General features: G+C 41.8%; 1 protein-coding gene across 1 annotated transcript; it reads left to right on the forward strand.

Annotated features, from left to right (window-relative positions):
- Nucleotides 1-6,014: 6,014 nt before the first annotated feature.
- On the forward strand, nucleotides 6,015-15,217 carry LOC101694141 (filaggrin-2-like). Its single transcript, XM_045083053.1, has 2 exons — nucleotides 6,015-6,152; nucleotides 6,932-15,217. Exons 1-2 carry the CDS (start codon nucleotides 6,015-6,017, stop codon nucleotides 14,630-14,632), a joined length of 7,839 nt encoding a protein of 2,612 aa, XP_044938988.1. The 3' UTR covers nucleotides 14,633-15,217.
- The last annotated feature ends 12,084 nt before the right edge of the window (nucleotides 15,218-27,301 follow it).

Below are 27,301 nucleotides of genomic sequence, written 5' to 3' on the forward strand. Positions count from 1 at the left end.
CCTCCTATTCCAGACTGAAAGCCTAGGTGTGTCTGTCAGCAGCATCTCTTTGTGAGATGATTGCTCCAGTACATGGGTCTTGAGATACCAACAAAATGTGGTAAAATAAAAAAGGAATCTGGGGGCATTCTGATCTGGTGAAGCTAGTGGTTCCACCTCCCTCATGGACTTTTCATAACAGAAATGCAAAACTCCTTTGAAGGCTGGGTTCCAACAGTTCATCCCAATTGGCCTCTGATTTCACTTCAGAAGAGTGGCTACCAGGAGTGAAAAGAGTTAAGAATCATATCCAGGAACCAACACATCCTAATACTACAGATAAACTGCTAATCAGATTAAACTTGAGAATAAGAAGGAAAAGAAAAGAGAATGTGTTAAATTCATATCAGGTACTCAGCAGTATCCTAATTTTATCTCATCTAATTCCCACATGTCTGATATTATCCTCATTATCTCACAGATGCAGAAACAGAGACACCAATTTAAAAACTTGTCCAAGGTACTACAGGGAGTATGTTGGAACTTGTGTATAGAAACAGTCTGTCTAACTACAAAGTCAATGTTCTTCCTACTGCATCATACCATGAGTCAAGAACAGCTCCCTAAACCACTTTTAGAAAAAAGAGGCATTTAATATGCTCTAGTCTCCTAAAGCAGCACCCAGGTATCAGCTCTTAGGAGAGTTCATTGAAAAACCCCAAAATCAGGGCTCCTAAGAGTCCCACCACAGAGAAAGTGCTTGCTTGTTATGACAGGCACAGCCCCACTTGGGCCCTAAGGCAATTCCTCACGGAATTCCATTTGAACATGATAAGAAGCCAAAGCAGAAGTACTTTAACTTAACTCATGCTTGAACAGGATGAGCCATGGAAACAAAATTCAGCTGATATTCAGTGAAGAAAAAAACAAAAGCTGGTAGTTCCATAAGCATAATGATAGCAATTTTTTTTAATTTTTTATTTTTTATAACATATATTTTTATCCCCAGGGGTACAGGTCTGTGAATCACCAGGTTTACACACTTCACAGCACTCACCAAAGCACACACCCTCCCCAATGTCCATAATCCCACCCCCTTCTCCCAAACCCCCTCCCCCCAGCAACCCTCAGTTTGTTTTGTGAGATTAAGAGTCACTTATGGTTTGTTTCCCTCCCAATCCCATCTTGTTTCATTTATTCTTCTCGTACCCCCTTGGAGAAAAACTGAAAGCTTTCCCGCTAAGGTCAGGAACACGGCAGGGATGTCCATTATCACCACTGCTATTCAACATAGTACTAGAGGTCCTAGCCTCAGCAATCAGACAACAAAAGGAAATTAAAGGCATCCAAATCGGCAAAGAAGAAGTCAAATTATCACTCTTCGCAGATGATATGATACTATATGTGGAAAACCCAAAAGACTCCACTCCAAAACTGCTAGAACTTATACAGGAATTCAGTAAAGTGTCAGGATATAAAATCAATGCACAGAAATCAGTTGCATTTCTCTACACCAACAGCAAGACAGAAGAAAGAGAAATTAATGATAGCTATTTTTAACATTCCAAGTTATTGCTTCTGCCTCAAGACAATCCAGTGGCCAATAATGCACCAGGTTCACCAAATGGACCTAAAATTGAAGAGAACTCAGAACAGTATAAATGTGGAATGAGCAGAGAGTGATGAGATAAGTAGAATAGGTCAAGAAGGAGGCCCAGACCCAGAGAAATGGTATAGCTGAGACTGCACCCTAGCTCCAGGCTCCAGGGTTCTGCTTCACTGGACTAAACTGTCTTTCAGAACCCAGGCAGGCAAAAATCTCTGCAGGTGTCATACAATCAATCCTTAGAGATCATCACTTTGGTTCCTTTCCAAAAAGTGGAGCTCTGGAGGACCCTAACTGTTTCTGAGAGTTCCAGCTGAAATGGTCTGACATGGATCCTCTTGTGGACCACTAACACCTCTTTGTGCTTTTTACAGAGGGAAAACGGAAGCACTACCAAGTGAGGTAAATTATTTAAGGACACAGATACCATGACCAGCCTGACTTAGTTGCACAACTCTATAACTATACTAAAAACAACTTAATTGTACAACTTAAAAGGTTGAATTTTATGGTGTGTAAATTGTATCTCAATAAAACTGTTATTTTTTAAATAAAAATAATCATGAGTTATCATGCTTTACACAGAGAAATAGTATTTCTGTCTTTAAAGCAGCCAGCTACTGTTGGCTTCTAACTTAATTTTACCTAACATGATTGAGTGCCTCCTACATGTGATGTTATCTTAAGCAACCTCCACTAGTGAGGTCAGTGTTATTATTCCCACTTTTATAAAGTTGGAAAACTGAGGCTCAGAGGATTAAAGAACTTTCCAAGGAACATAGCCAGAAAATGATAGAGCTCAGATTGGAGCTCAAAATCATTCTCACTGCTACTCTTTCCCTGTTAGCAAGTCAGAAGAAGAAGAGAAACCTGCACATGCAGAACATACAAGAGTGCATAGTGGAGTTCCAAAGAGGCAAGCAATGGAACTGGATTCAAAGTTCTAAGCTGGAGTTACCATGCAAGTGGGGCTTTAAAACCTGTCTTGGTGTGGAGTCTGGGCTCTGAAAATCTTCCTGACATTGCAGTCATCTCAGCAAAAACAAGCACAGCTCCAAAAGATGCCTACCATTGAAAATGACCACAGTATTCAGGGGACAATACAACTTTCTGCATGGCCATTTTGGTGTAGGGCTCCCTGGATATGAGAGTAATGGGTATATTTCAGTGATGTAACCATTATTTTGTGAACAGAGACCCAATCTAAGTATTTACTAAATTCTAGGCACTGTCTAGATAGTGGGGTGAATAATTTAAGATAGCTTCCCTGGAGGATCACCCAGATAGGAATCAACCTTCCTCACCCCCAAGTATGTCCTATAGATGTGGTTATAGATGTGCCCAACTTTCAGAAATAGCATGGGTTTCTGTCTCAGTGCTCCCAATTACTAGCCTTGATTTTGGACAAATTATTAAATTTCTCTATGCTTTCATTACTTTATTTGTAAAATGAGAATGACATCAATATTGACCTTACAGAGTTACTGTAAAGAATAAATAGATAATGGCACCTGGGTGGCTCAGTTAGTTAAGTATCTGCTCAGATCATGATCCCAGTGTCCTAGAATCAAGTCCCACATTGAGCTCCTTGATCAGCACGGATGCTGCTTCTCCCTCTGCCTGCCACTCCCCCTGCTTGTGTCTGCTCTTTCTCTCTCTCTCTCTTTCAGTCAAGTAAGTAAACAAATTCTTTAAAAAAAAAACTTAAAAAAAAGAATAAATAAATAAATATGTAAAGCCAGCATGCCTAGAAGATAGAGAAGATAGTAAGCATTTAAGTAATGACAGCTACTATCTTCAGCAGAAGCAGAAGAATCATCACCTGGTGGCAAAGTACAGAATAGCTGCATCTCCATGCCTAATACAACTTTCTGATCATTTTCACTTCTGTAAGATATTATATTTGATAGATTTTATATATATAAATAACATTTGCCCAAGGGCCTAGGTCCAAAGCTGTCAGATAACCAATGGATAGTAAGATGACAGAAAAAAATCCCAAGAAGAAAGTTCACTCTAGATTCACCCTGAACAGTTCTTAAAACATCACTTTTGTGTATAACCTATTAATGCATACTTTTGTAGCTTAGAAAAAAGCCTTCATGTGGCCAAAGAATATTTCTTTTTTTTATTATGTTGAGTTATTCAGTACATATTCAGTACATAGCTTTTATCTTGTCTTCCTGGCTGACAGTACTCCTTATATCACTCCTTTGTACTTTTTGTGTTTGGATGGGCCTGACACTCCTAAAACAGTGCATAAATTTTCTACATAATAGATGTATGTGATAGATATACAGAGGTAAGCTAATATGATGGTTAAGGAGGACATGTATTGCATGGAGCACTGGGTATGGTGCATAAAAAATGGATCTTGGAACACTGAAAAAAATAAAATTTAAAAAAAGAGAGAAAAGACCTTATAATAAGGCAGCTACAGATTCAAACCCCAATTCCTCCAACTACAGACTGTGTGACCCTGAAGAAGACTCATGCTTCTTAATGATTTCTCGTGGAATAAACAATCAAATCTCATAGAAATCTGATAAAGATTAAATGAGATGAAATTTTTTTTTAATTTCACAATATCGAGCACAATATCAAGCACATAGTAAATTCTCAATAACTGGTAGATATTATTATTGCAAAAAAGATATCAGTTAAGTAAGGCTCATGGCCTATGTTCATTTTCAATTGAATATGCATTCATTGCACAGCTATCAAGTATCTTACACTTCATTACTTATTGTGGGTACTAAATAAAAAGAATGAACTACACGAGTCCTCAAAAATATATTCTCTAGGGGCGCCTGGGTGGCTCAGTGGGTTAAGCCGCTGCCTTCGGCTCAGGTCATGATCTCAGGGTCCTGGGATCGAGTCCCACATCGGGCTCTCTGCTCAGCAGGGGGCCTGCTTACCTTCCTCTCTATCTGCCTGCCTCTGTCTACTTGTGTTCTCTGTCTGTCAAATAAATAAATAAAATCTTTAAAAAAAAAATATATATATATATATATATATTCTCTGATTTTCACAAGTGTATGACCCTGAAAAAAAGTGTCCTACAACATGTCCTCATACTGGAAGTTGAACCAGCACCATCCTTTTTGCAATCACCTCAAAGATAAGAATGTGAAGAAGTAGGAAGATAAACATGACAGAGGTGGGGTTAGATTTGATTAGAAATGAATCAGTAGTCCATCCCACAGAGGAGAGCACCCACATATTTTAAGCTATATAAAGGTCACTATCTCAATCCACTGGTCACCCTGCAAGCTGCATCAGGATTTATCCTACGTGTTCCTTTGGTGAACCAGGTGAGAGAAAATTCATCCAGTTACATTGATGGATATTTGATTGATTGTTGTCCACATTAGAAATTCAGAAGTAAGAGTTAAATCAGAGTTAATATATATTTGGCCATTTCATTCTTGTTTCTTTTTCTTTTCTTTTTTTTATTTATTGGGTTGGTTTCATTTATCCTGGGGTCTTTTTAGAATAAATTTCTTATTGCCAAGATGAATAATGCAAGAAATTCACCTTCTTCTAGACTATTCCACACTATCTTCCTAGTCTTTTTTATGCCATTTTTTTTTCCTGAATTGGCCAGCTGAAGTAGAGAGGAGGCCAGCACTAGTGTAAAGTCCCTTCCCTGTTCAATGTCAGTGCCTCAGTCTCTATGATCCAGTCATCCACTAGGAAATGTACTGTCTGCATTGCTGAGCCTTTCTCCCTGGTTATTGAAAAAGATAAGATTGAAGTGTTTGGTTGAAACTAATATTAAGATAGTTCCTGAGCTCTTCTGAGGGCTATCTCATGGTTCTGAATCACCAAGGTAATGGGTAACTTGCTCATTGTTTATTTGCTGAAGGCCTTAACAATCCTGTTTAGTTTCTAGTGTCCAAAGGAGAAATGGTTATGATACCGGTAGGTCACTTTTGACTCAAAAGAACCAGTGAAACTAACCAGAGAGACTGGGACAATACATCTGGGTGGTTCTAGAAACTGTGGAAGCTCCAGGACAACACCCAAAACACCAAAGTACACAAAGTGTAGCGACATTATGTAAGGGCTATATCCATCCAGGACATAAAGATCTGAGCTCTAATCCTAGTTCAGTCAGCAACAATGACTTGGTCTTATCTAAGTAACTCAAAATTAACAATTTTCACTGTATTGATGGGTTACAGCCTTACTTGTTGAAGTTTTTTAGGGTTTTTTTTTTTTTATTATTTCTTTTCAGCGTAACAGAATTCATTGTTTTGGCATCACACCCAGTTCTCCATGCAATACAATAGTATTTTAGGTTTAAAAGAGAGGAGAGATTTGAAAAATCTTAAAATCAGAATTGTTTCTAAATTTTTAAAAAATAACGTGAATAATAACGTCTTTTGTTTCTTTTTTCTACAGGTTCACTTAAACTTGCAAAAAGATGACTGACCTCTTGAGAAGTGTTGTCACAGTCATTGATGTTTTCTACAAATACACCAAACAAGATGGGGAATGTGGCACACTGAGCAAGGATGAACTAAAGGAACTTCTGGAGAAAGAGTTCCGTCCAATTCTGAAGGTGAGAATTCATATACCAGGACTGAAGGCTTCTAGGGTCTTGTAAATTCTCTGCTATACGACCAAAGATTAGCTAAAAAGTACACACTCTCAATGGTTTCTGGAACAACTCTAGGAGTGTACTTTTTGGGGACATCAGAAAGTCTTCTGGGACATTATTTTTAGAAAGGTGAAGGTTTTTTCATTTTCCTGTGCATACCCACCATGTAGGCCTTCAGACTTTTTCATGCTTCCAGGTTTCCCCTTCTGAAAAAAAAAAAAAAAGAATATAAATGTGTGCTAAAACATAAAAGATTGCCCTTTCAAATTTGTAATAAAAAGTATAGAGATGGAAACATCTACAGGGAGAGCTGAGCAAGTAGCCAGGATGACTAAAAACTTCAAACAAGAGAGTATTTCTTCCATCTACTTGGGAAGAACTCAGCTATTTTAAACCTAAAATGATAGATTCTAACATAGAATATATCAGCATATAATGTTTAAAATGCACGTAAAACTAAAATATACCAGGTACCAATTTGATGCTATACCTGAGTACTAGTCCCCTAGCTGAGGTCCTTAAGCTGTATTCTCCTGGGATTCCCAATAGATTTTATTCTTTTGCATTACTTCTTCTCACCTGCTGGGTCCTATTAGGCTGATTTAGTTTAAAGTAACACTTGACTGGATTTAAATTACCTAATGTTAAACATCCACAATTCCACAACTCTACCTGAATATGTTACCTTCCTATGCGGGCTAGGCTGACTAGGTCTTCTTTGGTATGTCACCTATATACAGAACCCAGATGATCCAGATACAGTGGATGTTATTATGCACATGCTAGATCGAGATCATGACCGAAGACTGGACTTTACTGAGTTTCTTCTGATGGTATTCAAGCTGGCTATGGCCTGCAACAAGGTTCTCAGCAAAGAATACTGCAAAGCTTCAGGGTCAAAGAAGCATAGGCATGGCCATCGACACCAAAAGGAAGAAAGTGAAACAGAAGAGGAAGAAGAAGATACACCAGGACAGAAATCAGGTTACAGACATTCAAGATGGAGTGAGGGAGAGGAGCATGGTTATGGTTCTGAGGTCTTAAGGGGAGCTAGGAAACATAGACATGGGTCAGACTCCAGGAGGCTGGGAAGGCAAGGTGGTTTATCTAGCTCAGGAAACCAAGAGCAATTTGAGAAAAGACACCATTGGTCTAGCTCTGGTCACTCATGCAGTAGTGGCAAAGAAAGACATGGTTCCAGCTCTGAGGAGCTGGGAGAAAGAAGAAACAAGTCACATGTTAGCCCCTCTAGGGAATCTGAGAAGGAATATGAATCTGGATCTAGATTAAAGAGCAGGAGAAGGAAAGGTCATAGTGCTCTGTCACATGGATTGGATGCTAGTGGACATGAATCAAACTCTACTCAGTCAAGACAGAGTGGAGGACAAAAGCTTGGATCTAGTTCTAGAAGCTTAGGAGACAATGGAAGGCAAAACTATGTATGCGGTTCCAGCAACTCATGCGGGTGTGGAAGGCCACAAAATGTTTCTACTTCTTGTCAGGAAGGTAGATTTGGAGGGCAAGGAAATCTATCTAACTGTACCCAGTCAGGATGTCAGTCAGGAAGTAGTGGTGGACTAGGTCATGGATATATTTCAGGTCAGTGCTCTGGATATGGTCAATATGAGTCTAGCTCCTGCAGCCAGTCTTCTAGTCAGGAAGAATATGGATCTAGAGCATGTGGTCAAACACAGAACTGTGGAAGACAACAGAGAACAGGTTCAAGTCAGTCCTCTTGCTGTGAACAGTATGGGTCTGGCACAAGTCAGCCTGCTACCTATGGTCAACATGGACCTGGTTCTTGTGGACACTTTTCAAACTCTCATCAAAAAGAGTCAGGTTCAAGTGAATTTTCTAAATGTAGACAACATGGGTCTGGCTCTGGGCAGTCCTCTGGCTTTGGACAACACAGATCAGGCTCAGGTCAATCCTCTAACTTTGGATATGGCTCTGGTTCATGCCAAACCTCTGGTTTTGGACAACATGAGTCTGGCTCAAGACAGTCCTCTTGTTTTGGCCAACATGGGTCAAGCTCAGGACAGGCCTCTGGCTTTAGCCAGCATAGGTCTGGCTCAGGAAAGTCCTCTGGCTATGAACAATATGAATCCAGCTCAGGTCAGTCCTCTAGCTTTGGAAAACAGGAATCTGGTTCAGGACAGTCCTCTGGTTTGGGTCAGCATGGGTCTAGCTCAGGACAGTCCTCTGGTGTTGGAAAACATGGGTCTGGCTCAGAGCAGTCCTCTGGTGTGAAACAGACCTCTGGCTTTGGAGAACACAGAACTGGCTCAGGACAGTCTTTTGGTTCTGGACAACATGGGTCTGGTTCACATCAATCTACCTCTACAAAACATAGATATGGCTCAGGTCAATCTTCTAGCTTTGGATATGGATCTAGTAAACATCAGTCTCCTGCCTCTGGGACTGGCTCAGGTCATTCTTTGGAATTTGAACAACATGAGTCTAGATCAGGTCAGTCTACCTACGGCCAACATGGTTCCAACTCAAGGAAATCCTACAGTTCTGACTCTAGGTCATCCACAGGAAAGTCCTCTACACATAGTCAACATGGATCCAACTCAAGGCAGTCATCTAGCTATGATCAACATGAATTGACCTCAGGTCATTCCTCTGGCTATGAGAAGCATGACTCTAGGTTACAGGGAAAAGAATGCTATGAGACTACTTCAGGAAAAGTGTCTCCGAAATCTGGAAAAACAATATCAGATACAGCTGAGAGTCAAGCAACGGAAAGAGCTGAAAGGAGAGAGGGAAAAACTCAAGGACAGTCAGGAGACAGGAGTACACAAGGACACTCCGGTCATGCACAAGCCACCAGGACAGAATCCAGTAAGACTAAAAGAAGTGATTCTAGGGTCAGTAAGACCAGTGACACAGAAAGGCACTCAGGAGTCCCACAGACACACAAAGGTACCCCCCATAGCCACTCTGGATCTCAACATGCAGAGTCAGGATCCACAGCTAGAGGAAGACAGGGCCTGTCAGGAGACACCAAGGGATATAGTGGGTCGGGGCATGGCCAAGCCACCAGGAAAGAATCCAATAAGACTGCAAGAAGGGGATCTAGTGTCAGTGAGTCCAGTGACACTGAAAGGCACTCTGGAGCCTCACAGACACACGCAGGATCTCCTCATAGCCACTCTAGATCTCAACATGGAGAGTCAGGATCCACAGCTGGAGGGAGACAGGGAACTAGTCACGGCCATTCAGGTGATACTAGGGGACATAGTGGGTCTGGGCATGGTCAAACCACCAGGACAGAAAGCAGTTGCACTACAAGAAGGGTACCTAGTGTCAGTGAGTCCAGTGACACTGAAAGCCACTCAGGAGTCCCACAGACACACGCAGGATCCCCTCATAGCCACTCTGGATCTCAACATGGAGGGTCAGAATCCACAGCGAGAGGAAGAAAGGGAACTAGTCAGGGCCAAGCAGGAGACACCAGGAGACATAGTGGGTCTGGGCATGGTCAAGCCACCAGGACAGAATCCAGTAAGACTGCAAGAAGGGGATCTAGTGTCAGTGAGTCCAGTGACACTGAAAGGCACTCAGGAGCCCCACAGACACACGCAGGATCCCCTCATAGCCACTCTGGATCTCAACATGCAGAGTCAGGATCCACAGCTAGAGGGAGACAGGGAACTAGTCATGCTCAGACAGGCGATACCAGGGGACATAGTGGGTCTGGGCATGGTCAAGCCACCAGGACAGAATCCAGTAAGACTGCAAGAAGGGGATCTAGTGTCAGTGACTCCAGTGACACTGAAAGGCACGCTGGAGCCTCACAGACACATGCAGGAGCCCATCATAGCCACTCAGGATCTCAACATGGAGGGTCAGGATCCACAGCAAGAGGGAGAAAGGGAACTAGTCATGGCCAGTCAGGAGATACCAGGAGACATAGTGGGTCTGGGCATGGTCAAGCCACCAGGACAGAATCCAGTAAGACTGCAAGAAGGGGATCTAGTGTCAGTGAGTCCAGTGACACTGAAAGGCACTCTGGAGCCTCACAGACACATGCAGGATCCCCTCATGGCCACTCTGGATCTCAACATGAAGAGTCAGGATCCACAGCTGGAAGGAGACAGGGAACTAGCCATGGCCAGTCAGGAGATACCAGGGGACATAGTGGGTCTGGGAATGGTCAAGCCACCAGGACAGAATCCAGTAAGACTGCAAGAAGGGGATCTAGTGTCAGTGAGTCCAGTGACACTGAAAGGCACGCTGGAGCCTCACAGACACATGCAGGAGCCCATCATAGCCACTCAGGATCTCAACATGGAGGGTCAGGATCCACAGCAAGAGGGAGAAAGGGAACTAGTCATGGCCAGTCAGGAGATACCAGGAGACATAGTGGGTCTTGGCATGGTCAAGCCACCAGGACAGAATCCAGTAAGACTGCAAGAAGGGGATCTAGTGTCAGTGAGTCCAGTGACACTGAAAGGCACTCTGGAGCCTCACAGACACACGCAGGAGCCCCTCATAGCCACTCTGGATCTCAACATAGAGAGTCAGGATCCACAGCTGGAGGGAGACAGGGTACTAGTCATGGCCAGTCAGGAGATATCAGGAGACATAGTGGGTCTGGGCATGGTCAAGCCACCAGGACAGAATCCAGTAAGACTGCAAGAAGGGGATCTAGTGTCAGTGAGTCCAGTGACACTGAAAGGCACTCTGGAGCCTCACAGACACACGCAGGAGCCCCTCATAGCCACTCTGGATCTCAACATGAAGTGTCGGGATCCACAGCTGGAGGGACACAGGGTACTAGTCATGGCCAGTCCGGCGATACGAGGGGACATAGTGGGTCTGAGCATGGTCAAGCCACCAGGACAGAATCCAGTAAGACTGCAAGAAGGGGATCTAGTGTCAGTGAGTCCAGTGACACTGAAAGGCACTCAGGAGTCCCACAGACACACGCAGGATCCCCTCATAGCCACTCTGGATCTCAACATAGAGAGTGGGGATCCACAGCTGGAGGGAGACAGGGAACTAGTCATGCTCAGTCAGGCGACACCAGGGGACATAGTGGGTCTGGGCATGGTCAAGCCACCAGGACAGAATCCAGAAAGACTGCAAGAAGGGGATCTAGTGTCAGTGAGTCCAGTGACACTGAAAGGCACTCTGGAGCCTCACAGACACATGCAGGAGCCCCTCATAGCCACTCTGGATCTCAACATGGAGTTGCAGGATCCACAGCTGGAGTGACACAGGGTACTAGTCATGGCCAGTCCGGCGATACAAGGGGACATAGTGGGTCTGGGCATGGTCAAGCCACCAGGACAGAATCCAGTAAGACTGCAAGAAGGGAATCTAGTGTCAGTGAGTCCAGTGACACTGAAAGGCACTCTAGAGCCTCACAGACACATGCAGGATCCCCTCCTAGCCACTCTGGATCTAAACATAGAGAGTGGGGATCCACAGCTAGAGGGAGACAGGGAACTAGTCATGCTCAGTCAGGCGATACCAGGGGACATAGTGGGTCTGGGCATGGTCAAGCCACCAGGACAGAATCCAGTAAGACTGCAAGAAGGGGATCTAGTGTCAGTGAGTCCAGTGACACTGAAAGGCACTCTGGAGCCTCACAGACACACGCAGGATCTCCTCATAGCCACTCTAGATCTCAACATGGAGAGTCAGGATCCACAGCTGGAGGGAGACAGGGAACTAGTCACGGCCATTCAGGTGATACTAGGGGACATAGTGGGTCTGGGCATGGTCAAACCACCAGGACAGAAAGCAGTTGCACTACAAGAAGGGTACCTAGTGTCAGTGAGTCCAGTGACACTGAAAGCCACTCAGGAGTCCCACAGACACACGCAGGATCCCCTCATAGCCACTCTGGATCTCAACATGGAGGGTCAGAATCCACAGCGAGAGGAAGAAAGGGAACTAGTCAGGGCCAAGCAGGAGACACCAGGAGACATAGTGGGTCTGGGCATGGTCAAGCCACCAGGACAGAATCCAGTAAGACTGCAAGAAGGGGATCTAGTGTCAGTGAGTCCAGTGACACTGAAAGGCACTCAGGAGCCCCACAGACACACGCAGGATCCCCTCATAGCCACTCTGGATCTCAACATGCAGAGTCAGGATCCACAGCTAGAGGGAGACAGGGAACTAGTCATGCTCAGACAGGCGATACCAGGGGACATAGTGGGTCTGGGCATGTTCAAGCCACCAGGACAGAATCCAGTAAGACTGCAAGAAGGGGATCTAGTGTCAGTGAGTCCAGTGACACTGAAAGGCACTCAGGAGTCCCACAGACACACGCAGGATCCCCTCATAGCCACTCTGGATCTCAACATAGAGAGTGGGGATCCACAGCTGGAGGGAGACAGGGAACTAGTCATGCTCAGTCAGGCGACACCAGGGGACATAGTGGGTCTGGGCATGGTCAATCCACCAGGACAGAATCCAGTAAGACTGCAAGAAGGGGATCTAGTGTCAGTGAGTCCAGTGACACTGAAAGGCACTCTAGAGCCTCACAGACACATGCAGGAGCCCCTCATAGCCACTCTGGATCTCAACATGGAGTGTCGGGATCCACAGCTAGAGGGAGACAGGGAACTAGTCATGCTCAGTCAGGCGATACCAGGGGACATAGTGGGTCTGGGCATGGTCAAGCCACCAGGACAGAATCCAGTAAGACTGCAAGAAGGGGATCTAGTGTCAGTGAGTCCAGTGACACTGAAAGGCACTCTGTAGCCCCACAGTCACACGCAGGATCCCCTCATAGCCTCTCTGGATCTCAACATGGAGAGTCAGGATCCACAGCTGGAGGGAGACTGGGAACTAGTCATGGCCAGTCAGGATATACCAGGGGACATATTGGGACTCAACATGGTCAAGCCATCAGTTCAAAATCCGGTAGGTCTCCAAGAAGTGGATCCAATGTCAGTGAATCTAGTGATAATGAAAGGCATTCAAGAGGGTCATCAAGGAACTCAGTATCTAGCCAGGTACATTCCAGATCTTTCCCTAAACACACAGTTTCTGATACAACTGGAAGGTATGAATCAAGCACTGTGCAGGCGGGAGATAGTTCTAAACAATCAGTCATAGATCAAGGGCAGACATCAGTTCAGAAGCAACCAGTTACTAGACATTCACAGACTTTTGGATCCCCCCATGAACTAAAAGGAGACAAATCTACATATTCAGGCTCTGTTCAAGGGAAGAACACATCTTCCCATAAGCAATTAGGAACTGACACTATAGAGAGACATGGGTCTAGCCATACACAGTCACATGAAACTCATAGGCAGTCCAAGGACAGTATAAGGAAACAGTCACATAGCAGTCATCACCGATCTAGAGTAAGTCATTCCCAGTCTCAGAGTAGTGGAAGACACCGACATGGATCAGGTCAAGGTTGGAAACATGGAAGTTATGGGAGTGCAGAATATGACTATGGGCAGTCTGGGTATGGACCTTCTGGAGGTAGCAGAACAAGCAGCCGCAATTCTAGCCCTTTGAGGTCATTGGATCTAGCTACAAACAATCACATTTCTACCCATGGACAATCAGTTCCTACATTTGACCATACAGAATCAAAAGCAACTGAAATAATAGGAAGACAAAGTTCAAGTCATGGACAGCCAACTTATTCCCATAATCAGTCTAGATCCAATGTAACTAGAAGGCAGGGATTTATTCATGGGCATTCAGCAGTAAGTCATGAACCATCAATTGACACCCATTTTCAATCTGGGAGGCATAGGCATCCAAGCAGCCATTCTGTACCCAGCCATGGACAGTCCATATCAGCTCACAGCTATTCAGAATCTAGTTCAACTCTAGGGCATGGATCCCATAGTGATAATAAAGAGCATTCAGAAGATTGGGGGGAACAGATTCATGAACCATCAGAGTCTATGCATGGACAGTCAGAATTCAACAATATAGGTATACTTGGATCCAGCCAGGAGAATTTGGGACATATATCTTCTAATGAGCAGGTAAGATCTAGCACAAGTTTAGGAAGACAGGGATCAATTAAGAGACAACCAGGAGACATCCAAGGTCAATCTGGATTCAGCACCAGTGAAAGAAATGTATATAACCATGGACAATCAGCTGACAGCTATAGGCAGTCAGTTGACAGCAGAAGCAAAAGTCAAGGATTCATTTCTAGTCACTCTCATGATAGCCAAGACCCTACAGGAACTAAAGAATATGGGTATAGACATTCATCAAGCAGTACAATCATGTGGAGAGGGGGGGAGCAAAAGCAAGGGACCGAATCAAATTTGTTAGGAAGAATCAGAATATATAGTCAGGATATGGATGATAAGCAGGCAGGAAATATGGATGCCAAAGGTTGCCATGAAAGGGAGAGAACAGAATCAGGTTCCTTTTACTTAGATAGCAATACTCCACTCTATGAATATGTCCAAGAACAAAGGTGTTATTACTTTGAATAATCATTTGAAGCCAACAGAAAACAAACTAACTCAAGATAAGAGATAACCCAAAAAGAAATGAGAATATAACATGGAATTAAGATATTTACCATGATCCTTTCTTTTGTTAGTGGGAGCATGTATCTGTTCTTTTATTTAACAGTAGCACATACTCTATTCCTCTTGTTTGGTGCAGGGTTTTTTGGAAGGCTCCATGATCACTAAGCTCTTTGGATAGAAAACAGTGAATCAAAAAAATAAATAGCCCTTGGAACTCTATTCAGAACTATATGACAAAGTGATTTGACTGCTTTGGGATAAAGTAAGCATATTTTTTAAATGTCTAAGACTTTTGGACTTCCCAGATTTTATTTTAAATGACATTGACAAAACTATCCAAGGAGCTCAGAAACATGATTTTGGAGCCAAAATATTCCTAATAACATTATAACACATTCCATGTCCTGAGCAAAGAATGTTATAGTAGCTGATGAGTCAGAACATTTGCATCTTTTTTGCCACAACTGGAACTTTATACGATTACTTTTAAATTATTTTCATGAACTCCTTGCATAAAAATTGTCAATAAACTTTCCAACAAGTATAGTTTCTCTTCTTTTTCATCTTCACAAACAAGCAAAGCTCCCACCCATGGGATCAGATACACATTTCTTTTCTTTTTTTTAAATTTAAATTCAATTAATTAACATATAATGTATCATTAGTTTTGGAGGTGCAATTTATTGATTAATCAGTTGCATATAACACACAGTGCTGATTACTTCAAGTACCTTCCATAATGCCCATTGCCCAATTATCCCATTCCCTCATCCATCTCCCTTCCCACAACCCTCAGTTGTTTGTTTTTTTCCCCCACATTTAAGAGTCTCATGGTATGCCTCCCTCTCTGTTTTTATCTGATTTTGTTTTTCTTTCTCCTCCCCTATGTCTTCTGTTTTGTTTCTTAAATTCAACATATGAGTGAAATAATATGGTATTTATCTTTCTCTGACTTATCTTGCTTAGTATAAGTCCCTGTAGTTTCATCCACATCATTGCAAATGGTAAGACTTCATCCACATCATTGCAAATGTTAAGACTTCATTTTTTGTGTGTGGTTGAGTAGTATTCCATCATATATATATATATATATGATGGAATATATCAAAAAAGAAGATGTGATATATACATATATATATACATATATATATACATATATATATGTATATATCACATCTTCTTTTTTGATTCATTGTCAATAGACACCTAGGTTCTTTCCATACTTTGACTATTGTCAACACTGCTTCCATAAACATACCATTTTCTCCCAACTTCACTTTTATGATTTAAAACAAAGTGAAATTTATCAATGGGTGTTCAAGATAACAAAAGTTATGTTATAAATGTACATTATTGTTAACCCTAAATAGTAATCAATCCATACAAATATATCTATCACCATTCATTCTCTGAATAAACAGTAATTATCAAAGCATCACTAGACATTGCTACTATAAACATTGAGTGTATATGTCCTTTTAAATCACTATGTGGGTATCCTTTGGATAGATACATAGTAGTGCAATAGCACCAATGTCCACAATGACCAAAATATGGAAAGAGCCCAGATGTCCATTGACAGATAAATCAATAAAGAAGAGGTGTGGTGTATATATACAATGGAATATTACTCAGTCACCAAAAGAATGAAATCTTCCCACTTGCAAAGACATGGATGAATCTAGAAAGAATTAAGCTAAGCAAAATAAATCAGTCAGAGATAGAAAAATACCATATGATTTCACTCATATGTTGAATTTAAAAAACAAAACAGGGGCACCTGGGTGGCTCAGTGGTTTAAACCGCTGCCTTGGGCTCAGCTCATGATCTCAGGGTCCTGGGATTGAGTCTCGAGTTGGGCTCTCTGCTCGGCAGGGGGCCTGCTTCCCTCTCACTCTCTCTGCCTGCTTTTCTGCCTACTTGTGATCTCTGTCAAATAAATAAATAAAATCTTTAAAAAATAATAATAATAATAATAAAATAAAAAATAAAAAACAAAACAGAGGAACATAGGGGAAGGGAAACAAAAATAAAATCAGATAAAAACAGAGGGAGACAAACCATAAGAGACTCTTAATTGGAGAATAAGTCAAGATGGTGGAGCAGTAGCAGGCTGAGGCAACACCAGGTAGCAGGAGATCAGCTACATAGCTTATCAAACCATTCCAAAGACCTATGAATTGAACAGGAGATCAAAGAGAAGAAGAGCAGCAATTCTAGAAACAGAAAATCGACCACTTTCTGAAAGGTAGGACCGGTGGAGAAGTGAATCCAAAGCAACAGGAAGATAGACCATGGGGGGAGGGGCCAGCTATTGGCAAGTGGTGGAGCAACAGAGCACAAAATCTTTTGTTATGTTACTTTTAAAAGTCTGCTCCACTGAGGGACATCACTCCAGAGGCTAAACTGGGGTGAAGCCCATGCAGGGACAGCGTGGCCTCAGGTCCTGTGGGGTCACAGAAGGATCGGGGGTGTCTGAGTGTCACAGAGCTCACAGGTATTAGAGCAGGGAAGCCAGCTACAGAGACAGAGCCGAGGACTGAGCTCTCAACTCGGGGTTACCTTGAACCATAATCCTTGGCACAGGCCACTGCTCTGTGAGTGGGGTCCCCACAAGATCCGGGGAGACCCCCCCGGAAGAGCTCAGGGATCTGTGGGGTTCAAAGACTCCAGGTGGAGCTATGTGCCAGAGACAAAGAATCTTGGTCACAGGCTGGGTGAGTTTGGAGCACAGCTGGAAGCTGTGATTGAGCACTTTTCTCTGAGGGTGCACTAAGGAGTGGGGCCCCGAGCTCTCGGCTCCTCCAGGCCAGAGATTGGGAGGCTGCCATTTAAATTCCCACCCTCCAGAACTCTACTTAGAGCAATCAGGGAACAAAAGCTCCCAAAAGCGAACCCGAGGGGAATACTTAGACTGGCCTCTGGTAAGGTAAGGGCGGTACAATTCTGCCTTGGGCAAAGACACTTGAGAACCACCACAACAGGCCTCTCCCCCAGAAGATCAACAAGAAATCCAGCCAAGACCAAGTTCACTTACTAAGGAGAACAGTGGAATTCCAGAGGAGGAGAAGGCAAAGCATGGAATTCATGGCTTTCTCACTATGATTCTTTAGTCTTGAAAAGTTAATTTTATTTTATTTTTTGTTCTTCTGCTAATTTTTTTTAACATTTTAATTTTTACCCTTTCCTCTTTTAACATTTTTTTAAATTTTTTATTTTTTATAAACATATATTTTTATCCCCAGGGGTACAGGTCTGTGAATCACCAGGTTTACACACTTCACAGCACTCACCAAAGCACACACCCTCCCCAATGTCCATAATCCCACCCCCTTCTCCCAAACCCCCTCCCCCCAGCCACCCTCAGTTTGTTTTGTGAGATTAAGAGTCACTTATGGTTTGTCTCCCTCCCAATTCCATCTTGTTTCATTGATTCTTCTTCTACCCATTTAAGCCCCCATGTTGCATCACCACTTCCTCATATCAGGGAGATCATATGATAGTTGTCTTTCTCTGCTTGACTTATTTCGCTAAGCGTATCATGCTTAGCGAAATAAGTCCTCTTTTAACATTTTTAAACTAGTTTATCTTAACAATAACTTTCATTAAAAAAATAATCTTTTTTGAAGCTTCATTATTATACTCATATTTTATCCTTCATTGTATCTAACTTTATTTTTTTGTATACACATAGGGTTTTTTCTTCTAAAAAATTTGGGGTGCAAATTCTTCTAAGAGATCAAAATACACCCTAAATCTAGCACCAGGCTTGTTCTAGTCTCCAACCTGAGCAAATTCTTTCCACTTTCTTGTTCTTTATTCTCCCAACCAACTTACCTTATCAACTCCTTTTTTAGAAATTTAAAATTTTTTCTCATTTTTATAGTCATATTCCATCCCTCCATTGTGTTTACCTTTATATATGTTTTTCATTCTACAAAATGTTGGGAGGTAGTTTTCTAAGAGACCAAAATACTCCTAAAATTAAGTGGGTGACACTGTTCTAGTCACCAGTTATATATATATATACACACACACACACACGCACTTCTATATTTTTTCTTTACTTGTTTTCTTTTTTTTTTCTGAACTTCTTTTTATCCCCTTTGTCCCCCCCTATGATTTGGGGTCTCTTCTGATTTGGTTAAAGCACATTTTCCTGGGGTCTTTGCCACTCTTTTAGTATTTTTTTTTACTCTTTTAGTATTTTATTTGCTCCTTCATATATTCTTATCTGGACAAAATGACAAGGCTGAAAAACTCACCACCAAAAAAAGAACAAGAGGCAGTACCAAAGGCTAGGGACCTAATCAATATAGATATTGGTAGTATGTCAGATATAGAGTTCAGAATGATGATTCTCAATGTTCTAGCTGGGCTCAAAAAAGCCATCAAAAATATTAGAGAAACCCTGTCTGGAGAAATAAAAGCTCCTTTTGGAGAAATTAAAGAACTAAAATCCAAACAAGTTGAAATAAAAAAAGCTATTAATGAGGTGCAATCAAAAATGGAGGCTCTCACTGCTAGGATAAATGAGGCAGAAGAAAGAATTAGTTACATAGAAGACCAAAGGACAGAAAATAAAGAAGCTGAGCAAAAGAGAGACAAACAACTCCTGGACAATGAGGGAAGAATTCGAGAGATAAGTGATACCATAAGATGAAACAACATTAGAACAATTGGGATTCCAGAAGAAGAAGAAAGAGAGAGGGGAGCAGAAGGTGTATTGGAGAGAATTATTGGAGAAATTTCCCTAATATGACAAAGGGAACAAGCATCAAAATCCAGGAGATGCAGATAAGCCCCTCTCAAAACCAATAAGAATAGGTCTACACCACGTCATGTAATAGTAAAATTTACAAGCCTTAGTGACAAAGAGAAAATCCTGAAAGCAGCCCAGGACAAGAAGTCTGTAACATACAATGGTGGGTTAAGCCGCTGCCTTTGGCTCAGGTCATGATCTCAGTGTCCTGGGATCGAGTCCTGCATCGGGCTCTCTGCTCAGCGGGAAGTCTGCTTCCTCCTCTCTCTCTCTCTCTGCCTGACACTCTGCCTACTTGTGATCTCTCTCTGTCAAGTAAATAAATAAAATCTTAAAAAAAAATATTAGACTGGCAATGGACTTATCCACAGAAACCTGGCAGGCCAGAAAGAACTGGAATGGTATATTCAGAGCACTAAATGAGAAAAATATACAGTCAAGAATACATAATCCAACTGGGCTGTTGATGAAAATAGGAGAGATTTAAAAGATTCCAGAACAACCAAAAATTAAAAGAATTTGCAAACACCAAACCATGCCTACAGGAAATATTGAAAGGGGTCCTCTAAGCAAAGAGAGAGCCTAAAAGTAGTAAACCAGAAAGGAACAGAGACAATATGCAGTAATAGTCACTTTACAGGCAATACAATGGCACTAAATCCATATCTCTCAATAGTTACCCAGAATGTAAATGATCTAAATACCCTAATCAGGGTATCAGAATGAATAAAAAAACAAGACCCATCGATATGCTGTCTACGAGAAACTCATTTTATATCCAAAGATAACTGCAGATTTAAAGTGAGGAGGTGGAAAACCATTTGCCATGTTAATGGACATCAAAATAAAGCTGAGGTGGCAATCCTTATACCAAATAAATTAGATATTAAGCCAAAACTATAATAAGAGATGAGGAAGGAAGGACAGTATATAGTACTTTAAGCATCTGTCCAGCAAGAAAATCTAAGAATTTTAAATATCTTTGTTCCTAACATGGGAGCAGCCAAATATATAAACCAATTAATAACAAAATCAAAGAAACAAATCGACCATAATAACCATAATACAATAATAGTAAGGGACTTTAACACCCCCCTCACTCAACTGGACAGATCACTTAAGCAAAAGACTAACAAGGAAATAAAGGCTTTAAATGACACACTGGACCAGATGGACATCACAGATATATTCAGAACATTCCATTCCAAAGCAACAGAATACACAGTCTTCTCTAGTGCATATGGAACATTCTCCAGAATAGATCACATCCTGAGTCACAAATCAGGTTTTAACTAGTATCAAAAGATTGGGGTCATTCCTTGCATATTTTCAGACCACAATGCTCTGAAACTAGAACTCAATCACAAAAGGAAAATTGGAAAGAACTCATTACATGGAGGCTAAAGAGCGTCTTACTAAAGAATGAATGGGTCAACCAGAAAATTAAAGAAGAATTGAAAAAAATCATGGAAACAAATGAAAATGAAAACACAACTGTTCAAAATCTTTAGGATACAGCAAAAGTGGTATAGAAAGGAAGGTATATAGCAATACAAGCCTTTCTCAAGAAACAAGAAAGTTCTCAAATACACAACTTAACACTACACCTAAAGGAGCTGGAGAAAGAACAATAAAGAAAGACTAAACCTAGCAGGAGAAGAGAAATCATAAAGATCAGAGCAGAATTCAATGAAATAGAAACCAAAAAAACAATAGTACAAATCAACAAAACTTCGAGCTGGTTCTTTGAAAGAATTAATAAGATTGATAAATCCATGGCCTGACTTAACAAAAAGAAAAGAGAAATGACCCAAATCAATAAAATCACAAATGAAAGAGGAGAGATCACAACCAACATCAAAGAAATACAAACAAGTATAAGGACATACTATGAGCAAATCTATACCAACAAATTTGACAATCTGGAAGAAATGGATGCATTCCTAGAGACATATAAACTACCACAACTGAACCAGGAAGAAATAGAAAACCTGAACAGACCCATAACCAGTAAGGAGATTGAAACAGTCATCAAAAATCTCCAAACAAACAAAAGCCCAGGGCCAGATGGCTTCCCAGGGGGATTCTACCAAACATTTAAAGAAGAATTAATTCCTATTCTCCTGAAATCATTCCAAAAAAATAGAAATGGAGAGAAAACTTCCAATCTCACTTTATGAGGCCAGCATCACCTTGATACCAAAACCAGACAAGGATCCCATCAAAAAAGAGAGCTATAGACCAATATCCTTGATGAACACAGATGCGAAAATTCTCACCAAAATACTAGCCAATAGGATCCATCAGTACATTAAAAGGATTATTCACCACGACCAAGTGGGATTTATTCCAGGGCTGCAAGGTTGGTTCAACATCCACAAATCAATCAATGTGATACAATGCATTAATAAAAGAAAGAATAAGAACTATATGATATTCTCAATAGATGCTGAAAAAGCATTTGACAAAGTACAGCATCCCTTCCTTATCAAAACTCTTCAAAGTGTAGGGATAGAGGGCACATACCTCAATATTATCAAAACCATCTATGAAAAACACACCGCAAATATCATTCTCAATGGAGAATAACTGAGAGCTTTTCCGCTAAGGTCAGGAACATGACAGGGATGTCCATTATCACCACTGCTATTCAACATAGTACTAGAAGTCCTAGTCTCAGCAATCAAACAAAAAGAAATTAAAGTCATCCAAATCAGCAAAGAAGAAGTCAAACTATCACTCTTTGCAGGTGAAATGATACTATATGTGGAAAAACCCAATAGACTGCACTCCAAATCTGCTAGAACTTGTACAGCAATTCAGTAAAGTGTCAGGATATAAAATCAATGCACAGAAATCAGTTGCATTTCTATACACCAACAACAAGACAGAAGAAAGAGAAACTAAGGAGTCAATCCCATTTGCAATTACATCCCAAACCATAAGATACCTAGGTATAAACCTAACGAAAGAGGCAAAGAATCTATACTTAGAAAACTATAAAGTAGTCATGAAAGAAATTGAGGAAGACACAAAGAAATGGAAAAATGTACCATGCTCATGGATTGGAAGAACAAATGCTGTGAAAATGTCTATGCTACCTAAAGCAATCTACACATTTAATGCAATCCCTATCAAAACCTCATCCATTTTTTTCAAGGAAATGGAACAAATAATCCTAAAAATTTTTTTAATCTTTTTTTTAATCCTAAAATTTATATGGAACCATAAAAGACCTCGAATTGCCAAAGGAATATGAAAAAGAAAGCCAAAGTTGGTTGCATCACAATTCTGGACTTCAAGCTCTATTACAACCTGTCATCATCCAGACAGTATTGTACTGGCACAAAAACAGACACATAGATCAATGGAACAGAATAGAGAGCCCAGAAATAGACCCTCAAGTCTATGGTCAACTAATGTTCGACAGAGCAGGAAAGAATGTTCACCGGAAAAAAGACAGCCTCTTCAACAAATGGTGTTGGGGTGGAAAAGATGGTGGGGAAGTAGGAGGAGGCGCCCTTTCAACATGTACCCTAAAGTAAGCTGATTACCGTCCAAAGAACTCCAATCAGCCTGAGATCAGAATTATACACGTCTGGATCTCTACAGGGGCAGAAGATGCCAGTGGGCAGGTAAAGCAGAGTGGGAACATCAGACTGATATCGAAAGATAAACAAAGGGGGAGGGAGCCACCAGTGGCGACCGATTGGAAAGTAATACCCCTAATATGAGAGTGCACTGCATCTGGGGACCAGCATTAACTTGGAGGCTGGTTTAAAGCACTCAAAAAGAGCAAAGGATCATGGGAGGGCATAAATTGTGGGAAACGGGAGGGCTAGAGACAGGGGCTTAAGTCCCAGGACCCAGGACAGCCTCCCCTGGCACTGAGCCAGAGAGTGTGGCAGAGAAACCAGGTCTTGGTCCCTGAGCCACCAGCATGCCCAAGAATGTGTGGGGTCCGGCTCCTGTGAGGGGCTAGGAGCCTCACCAGCCGGCAGAACGCCCAGCCATGCTACAGTGCCTGAGATGCGTGTACCCCTCACCCTCCCCTGAGAGAGGTGCACCCAAGCCCAGCACTCTTAGACCCAGAAAGATCAGACACTCCCATCCCAGGCCAATGGGAAAATCTCAGTGTGCAATCACTGCTTGGAACCTCTCTGGTGGTCTGGAGCTGCCCAGATAGCCACCTCTGCCATGGTTCTGGAACCTGCTCTGCCAGTAGCCAAGGGGGAATTTATCTGGGCTCTGCAACACCCACAGGATACCAGACTGAGGCTTCTCTCTGAGAGGGGGGTCAGGGTGCTGTTGCTTTCCTCTAATCCTACAAAAACCATCAAAAGCAGTCAAGGTGAGAGGGAAAAAAAAATAGTGAACAAACATAAAAACCTCCAGAGAACAAAAGCCTGAAAAAACCGGTTTCCTCAGAGCCCACCCCCTTTAGGGGGATGGGAGGACTTAACTCAGGGAACAACATTGACTGAAAACCCACGTGACAAGCCCCTTCCCCAGAAAACCAACCAGGAAAGAAAGAAAGAAAAAAAGATGACAAGAGAACAACCACCACTACTTCATAGGACAACATTTATTTTTAATTCGTTCCCACTATTCTGGCTCATTTTTTTTTAATTTTTTATTTTTTATAAACATATATTTTTATCCCCAGGGGTACAGGTCTGTGAATCACCAGGTTTACACACTTCACAGCACTCACCAAATCACATACCCTCCCCAATGTCCATAATCCCACCCCCTTCTCCCAAACCCCCTCCCCCCGGCAACCCTCAGTTTGTTTTGTGAGATTAAGAGTCACTTATGGTTTGTCTCCCTCCCAATCCCATCTTGTTTCATTTATTCTTCTTCTATATAGATAATTTTTTAACCTATTTACCATTTGCATCCCCAAGAGGACACGTGTATTTCCATGCCATGCCAGGTTCCCAAACTTTGGATTTTTGAAATTCAGCTGGCTTGCCTGGGATAAAACACAAGCCCACTATGTTGTCAGGCAGGTAGATGCCCAAGACACAGATAGGGTGAAGGCATTGATCTGAGGGACATCTGGGACATACAAGAGATTGTTCATTCTCATGTGAAGGCTTCTCAGACTGCAGGTACAAACTCTCCTCTCTGGGGATGAGAGAGAAGCTGAAACTATTGTTCGCCCCAACCCATCAGCACTACTGACTTCAGTGAGCATCCCAGTGCCCACAATGAAGGCCTGAACTGCTTACACCAACCCTAACACCATGTGCTCTGCCATTGTTCCTTTATTAGGGCAAGTGTGCCTGAGAACCAGAACAGTGAGTCACTCCCACAGAAGACCAGCACAAATCCCCTATGTACCAAGTCTACTAACCATAAAGTGTTGCAAAACTTAAGTCTAGGGGAAAAAGCATCAGGCCTCTACTAACAAGCACACCAGAGAACACCTTGTTAAACTTGCAAATTTCTGGACAAGATCCAAATATTCCCCACTACAGGCAAGGAGTAACTCTGTAGAGGACTGACCTGAAGAACAGAGCAGCCATAACACACCAGCTGAGTGCACACAGCATACACCACAGACCTTTCCTGAGGCACCAAGTGCTAGCCAGTATAAGACCTCTTCTTCATAAAGCCATTACTTTCAGGAACCAGAAACATAACAGGCTTTCCTAAAACGCAGAAGACAGAGACCTGGCCAAAATGCCAAGATGGAGGAATTCATCCCAAAAGAAAGAACAAAAAAGGTCACATCTTGGATCTAATCACAACAAATACAAGTAATATATCTCATGCAGAATTTAAAACAACAAACATAAAGGTACTATCAGGGCTTAAAAAGGCTAGAAGACACCAAGAAGTAGCTTACTGCAGAAATAAAAGACCTAAAAACTAGTCAGTTCAAATTACAAATGTTATAACCAAGATACAAAGCCAACTGTATTTAAGGACCACAATGTTGGAAGAAGTAGAGGAATGAATAAGTGGTATAGAAGATAAAATTATGAAAAATAACAAGGCTGAAAAGAAAAGGGAGAGGAAACTATTGGATCATGAATGTATACTAAGGGAACTCAGTGACTCAATGAAGCATAGTAACATTCATATCCTAGGAATTCCAGAAGTAGAAGAGAGAGAAAAGAATGGAGGTTTATTTGAGCAAATTATAGCTGAAAACTCCCCTAATCTGGGGAAGGAAAAATCCAAAACCCAAGAGACAAAGAGACCCATCAAAATCTACAAAAGCAAGCTAACAATAAGACATATCATAGTAAAATTTGCAAAATATATAGATAGGGGAAAAAATCCTAAAAGCAGCAAGGGAAAAGAACTCCCAAACCCATAAGGGAAGACCAGTAAGTTTAGCAGAAAGAACATCTCTCTACAGAAAATTACAGGAGAGAAAGCAATGGAATGATATATTCAATGTGTTGAATGGAAAAAGCATGAAGCCAAGAATATTCTAACCAGGAAGTCTGTCATTCAGAATAGAGGGAGAAATAAAAGTTTCCCAGACAAACAAAAACTAAAGGAGTTCATCACCACTAAACCACTGATGGAAGAAATATAAAAGGGGACTTTATGAGTGGTAAGGAAAGACCAAAGTGACAAGGCCTAGAAAGGAACAGAGAAATATCTCCAGAAACAATGAAAAAACAAGTAACAAAATTCCACTAAGTTCATATCTATCAATAATCACTCTGAATGTAAATGTACTAAATGCTCCAATCAAAAAACATAGAATGGGAGGGGGCAAGATGCAGCTGAGTAAGGGACCTCGCTTAATCTGGTCCCTCGAATCTAGCTGGATACCTATCAAACCATTCTGAACACAGACAGGTTCAATCTGAAATGTAAAAAGATTTGTCTAGATCTCACAAGCATAAAAAATGACTACTTTTTTTGAGGTAGGAAATGTGGAACCTTGAATCTTCAGAGGAAACATCCAAAGATAAGGGGAAGATGGAGTAAGCTTCCATAAGCTAGCCCCAGAAAGTGATAGAACACCACAGAAAAAGACATGAGACCCTTGGAAATCTACTCAAGTGAAAGATGCCCCCTTCTGAAAAAGGCACAGAGGGTGTGTAGGGCAGAATTCTATGGAGTCATTGTAGTATCATTGGAGTCTCTGAAACCACAGGTCTCAGGGTTCCAGGAGACTCAGAAAGAAAGGGGGATCCAGAAACAATAGAATGCCCAAGTAGTACAGTGGGGAGAGCAGCTGTGATCAGCAAGCCCAGAAGGGACTTTCAGCTCTGGACACCATAAACTGAAAGCTGAGCTAGTAGGGAGACGGCTTCTGCCTGACCACCCTAAAAAGAACTAGAAGGTATAGGTTATCTAACATCCTATGGAAGATATAGAACAGCTTGCGCACATGAGAGGGACAGCTCTCAGGGTGGTGTGGAACATGAGGAGATGCTGGGGAGACACACAGTGTGACCTAGAAGCTGTGGAAGAGGATGCACATGTGAGCACACAGCCACTAACAACTGCAAAGTCACAAAATGCTGGTAGATCCCTGTGACTCCCCCAGGACAGGTGTGCCCAAACAGCTCACATTGAGCTATCCCCCTTACAAGGGGTGGAGCAATTCCATCCACCCAAAGATGCCTGAGAAGCCCAGGAACAGCCCCCTCACCCCATAAGACAGATGAGAAGAATAGGTGAATGATAACATAAATAAATCCCATAGGATTATGAAACTTCAGCGCCAGTGGGGGAAAGTAATATAGGAATCTCCAGTTCCCTCACAACTAGCTTATACTTCAGGCTAAAATTTTACATTTCTTTTTAGATTCTTTTCTTATTCTTTTTTTTTTAAATGCCACTCCTGTTTCAATTAGATTCATATTTTCCAACCCATGTTTTTAGGTCACTTT

This window comes from Mustela putorius, unplaced genomic scaffold, assembly GCF_011764305.1.
Source record: "Mustela putorius furo isolate JIRA1106 unplaced genomic scaffold, ASM1176430v1.1 tig00000695_pilon_pilon_pilon, whole genome shotgun sequence".
NCBI lineage: Eukaryota > Metazoa > Chordata > Mammalia > Carnivora > Mustelidae > Mustela > Mustela putorius.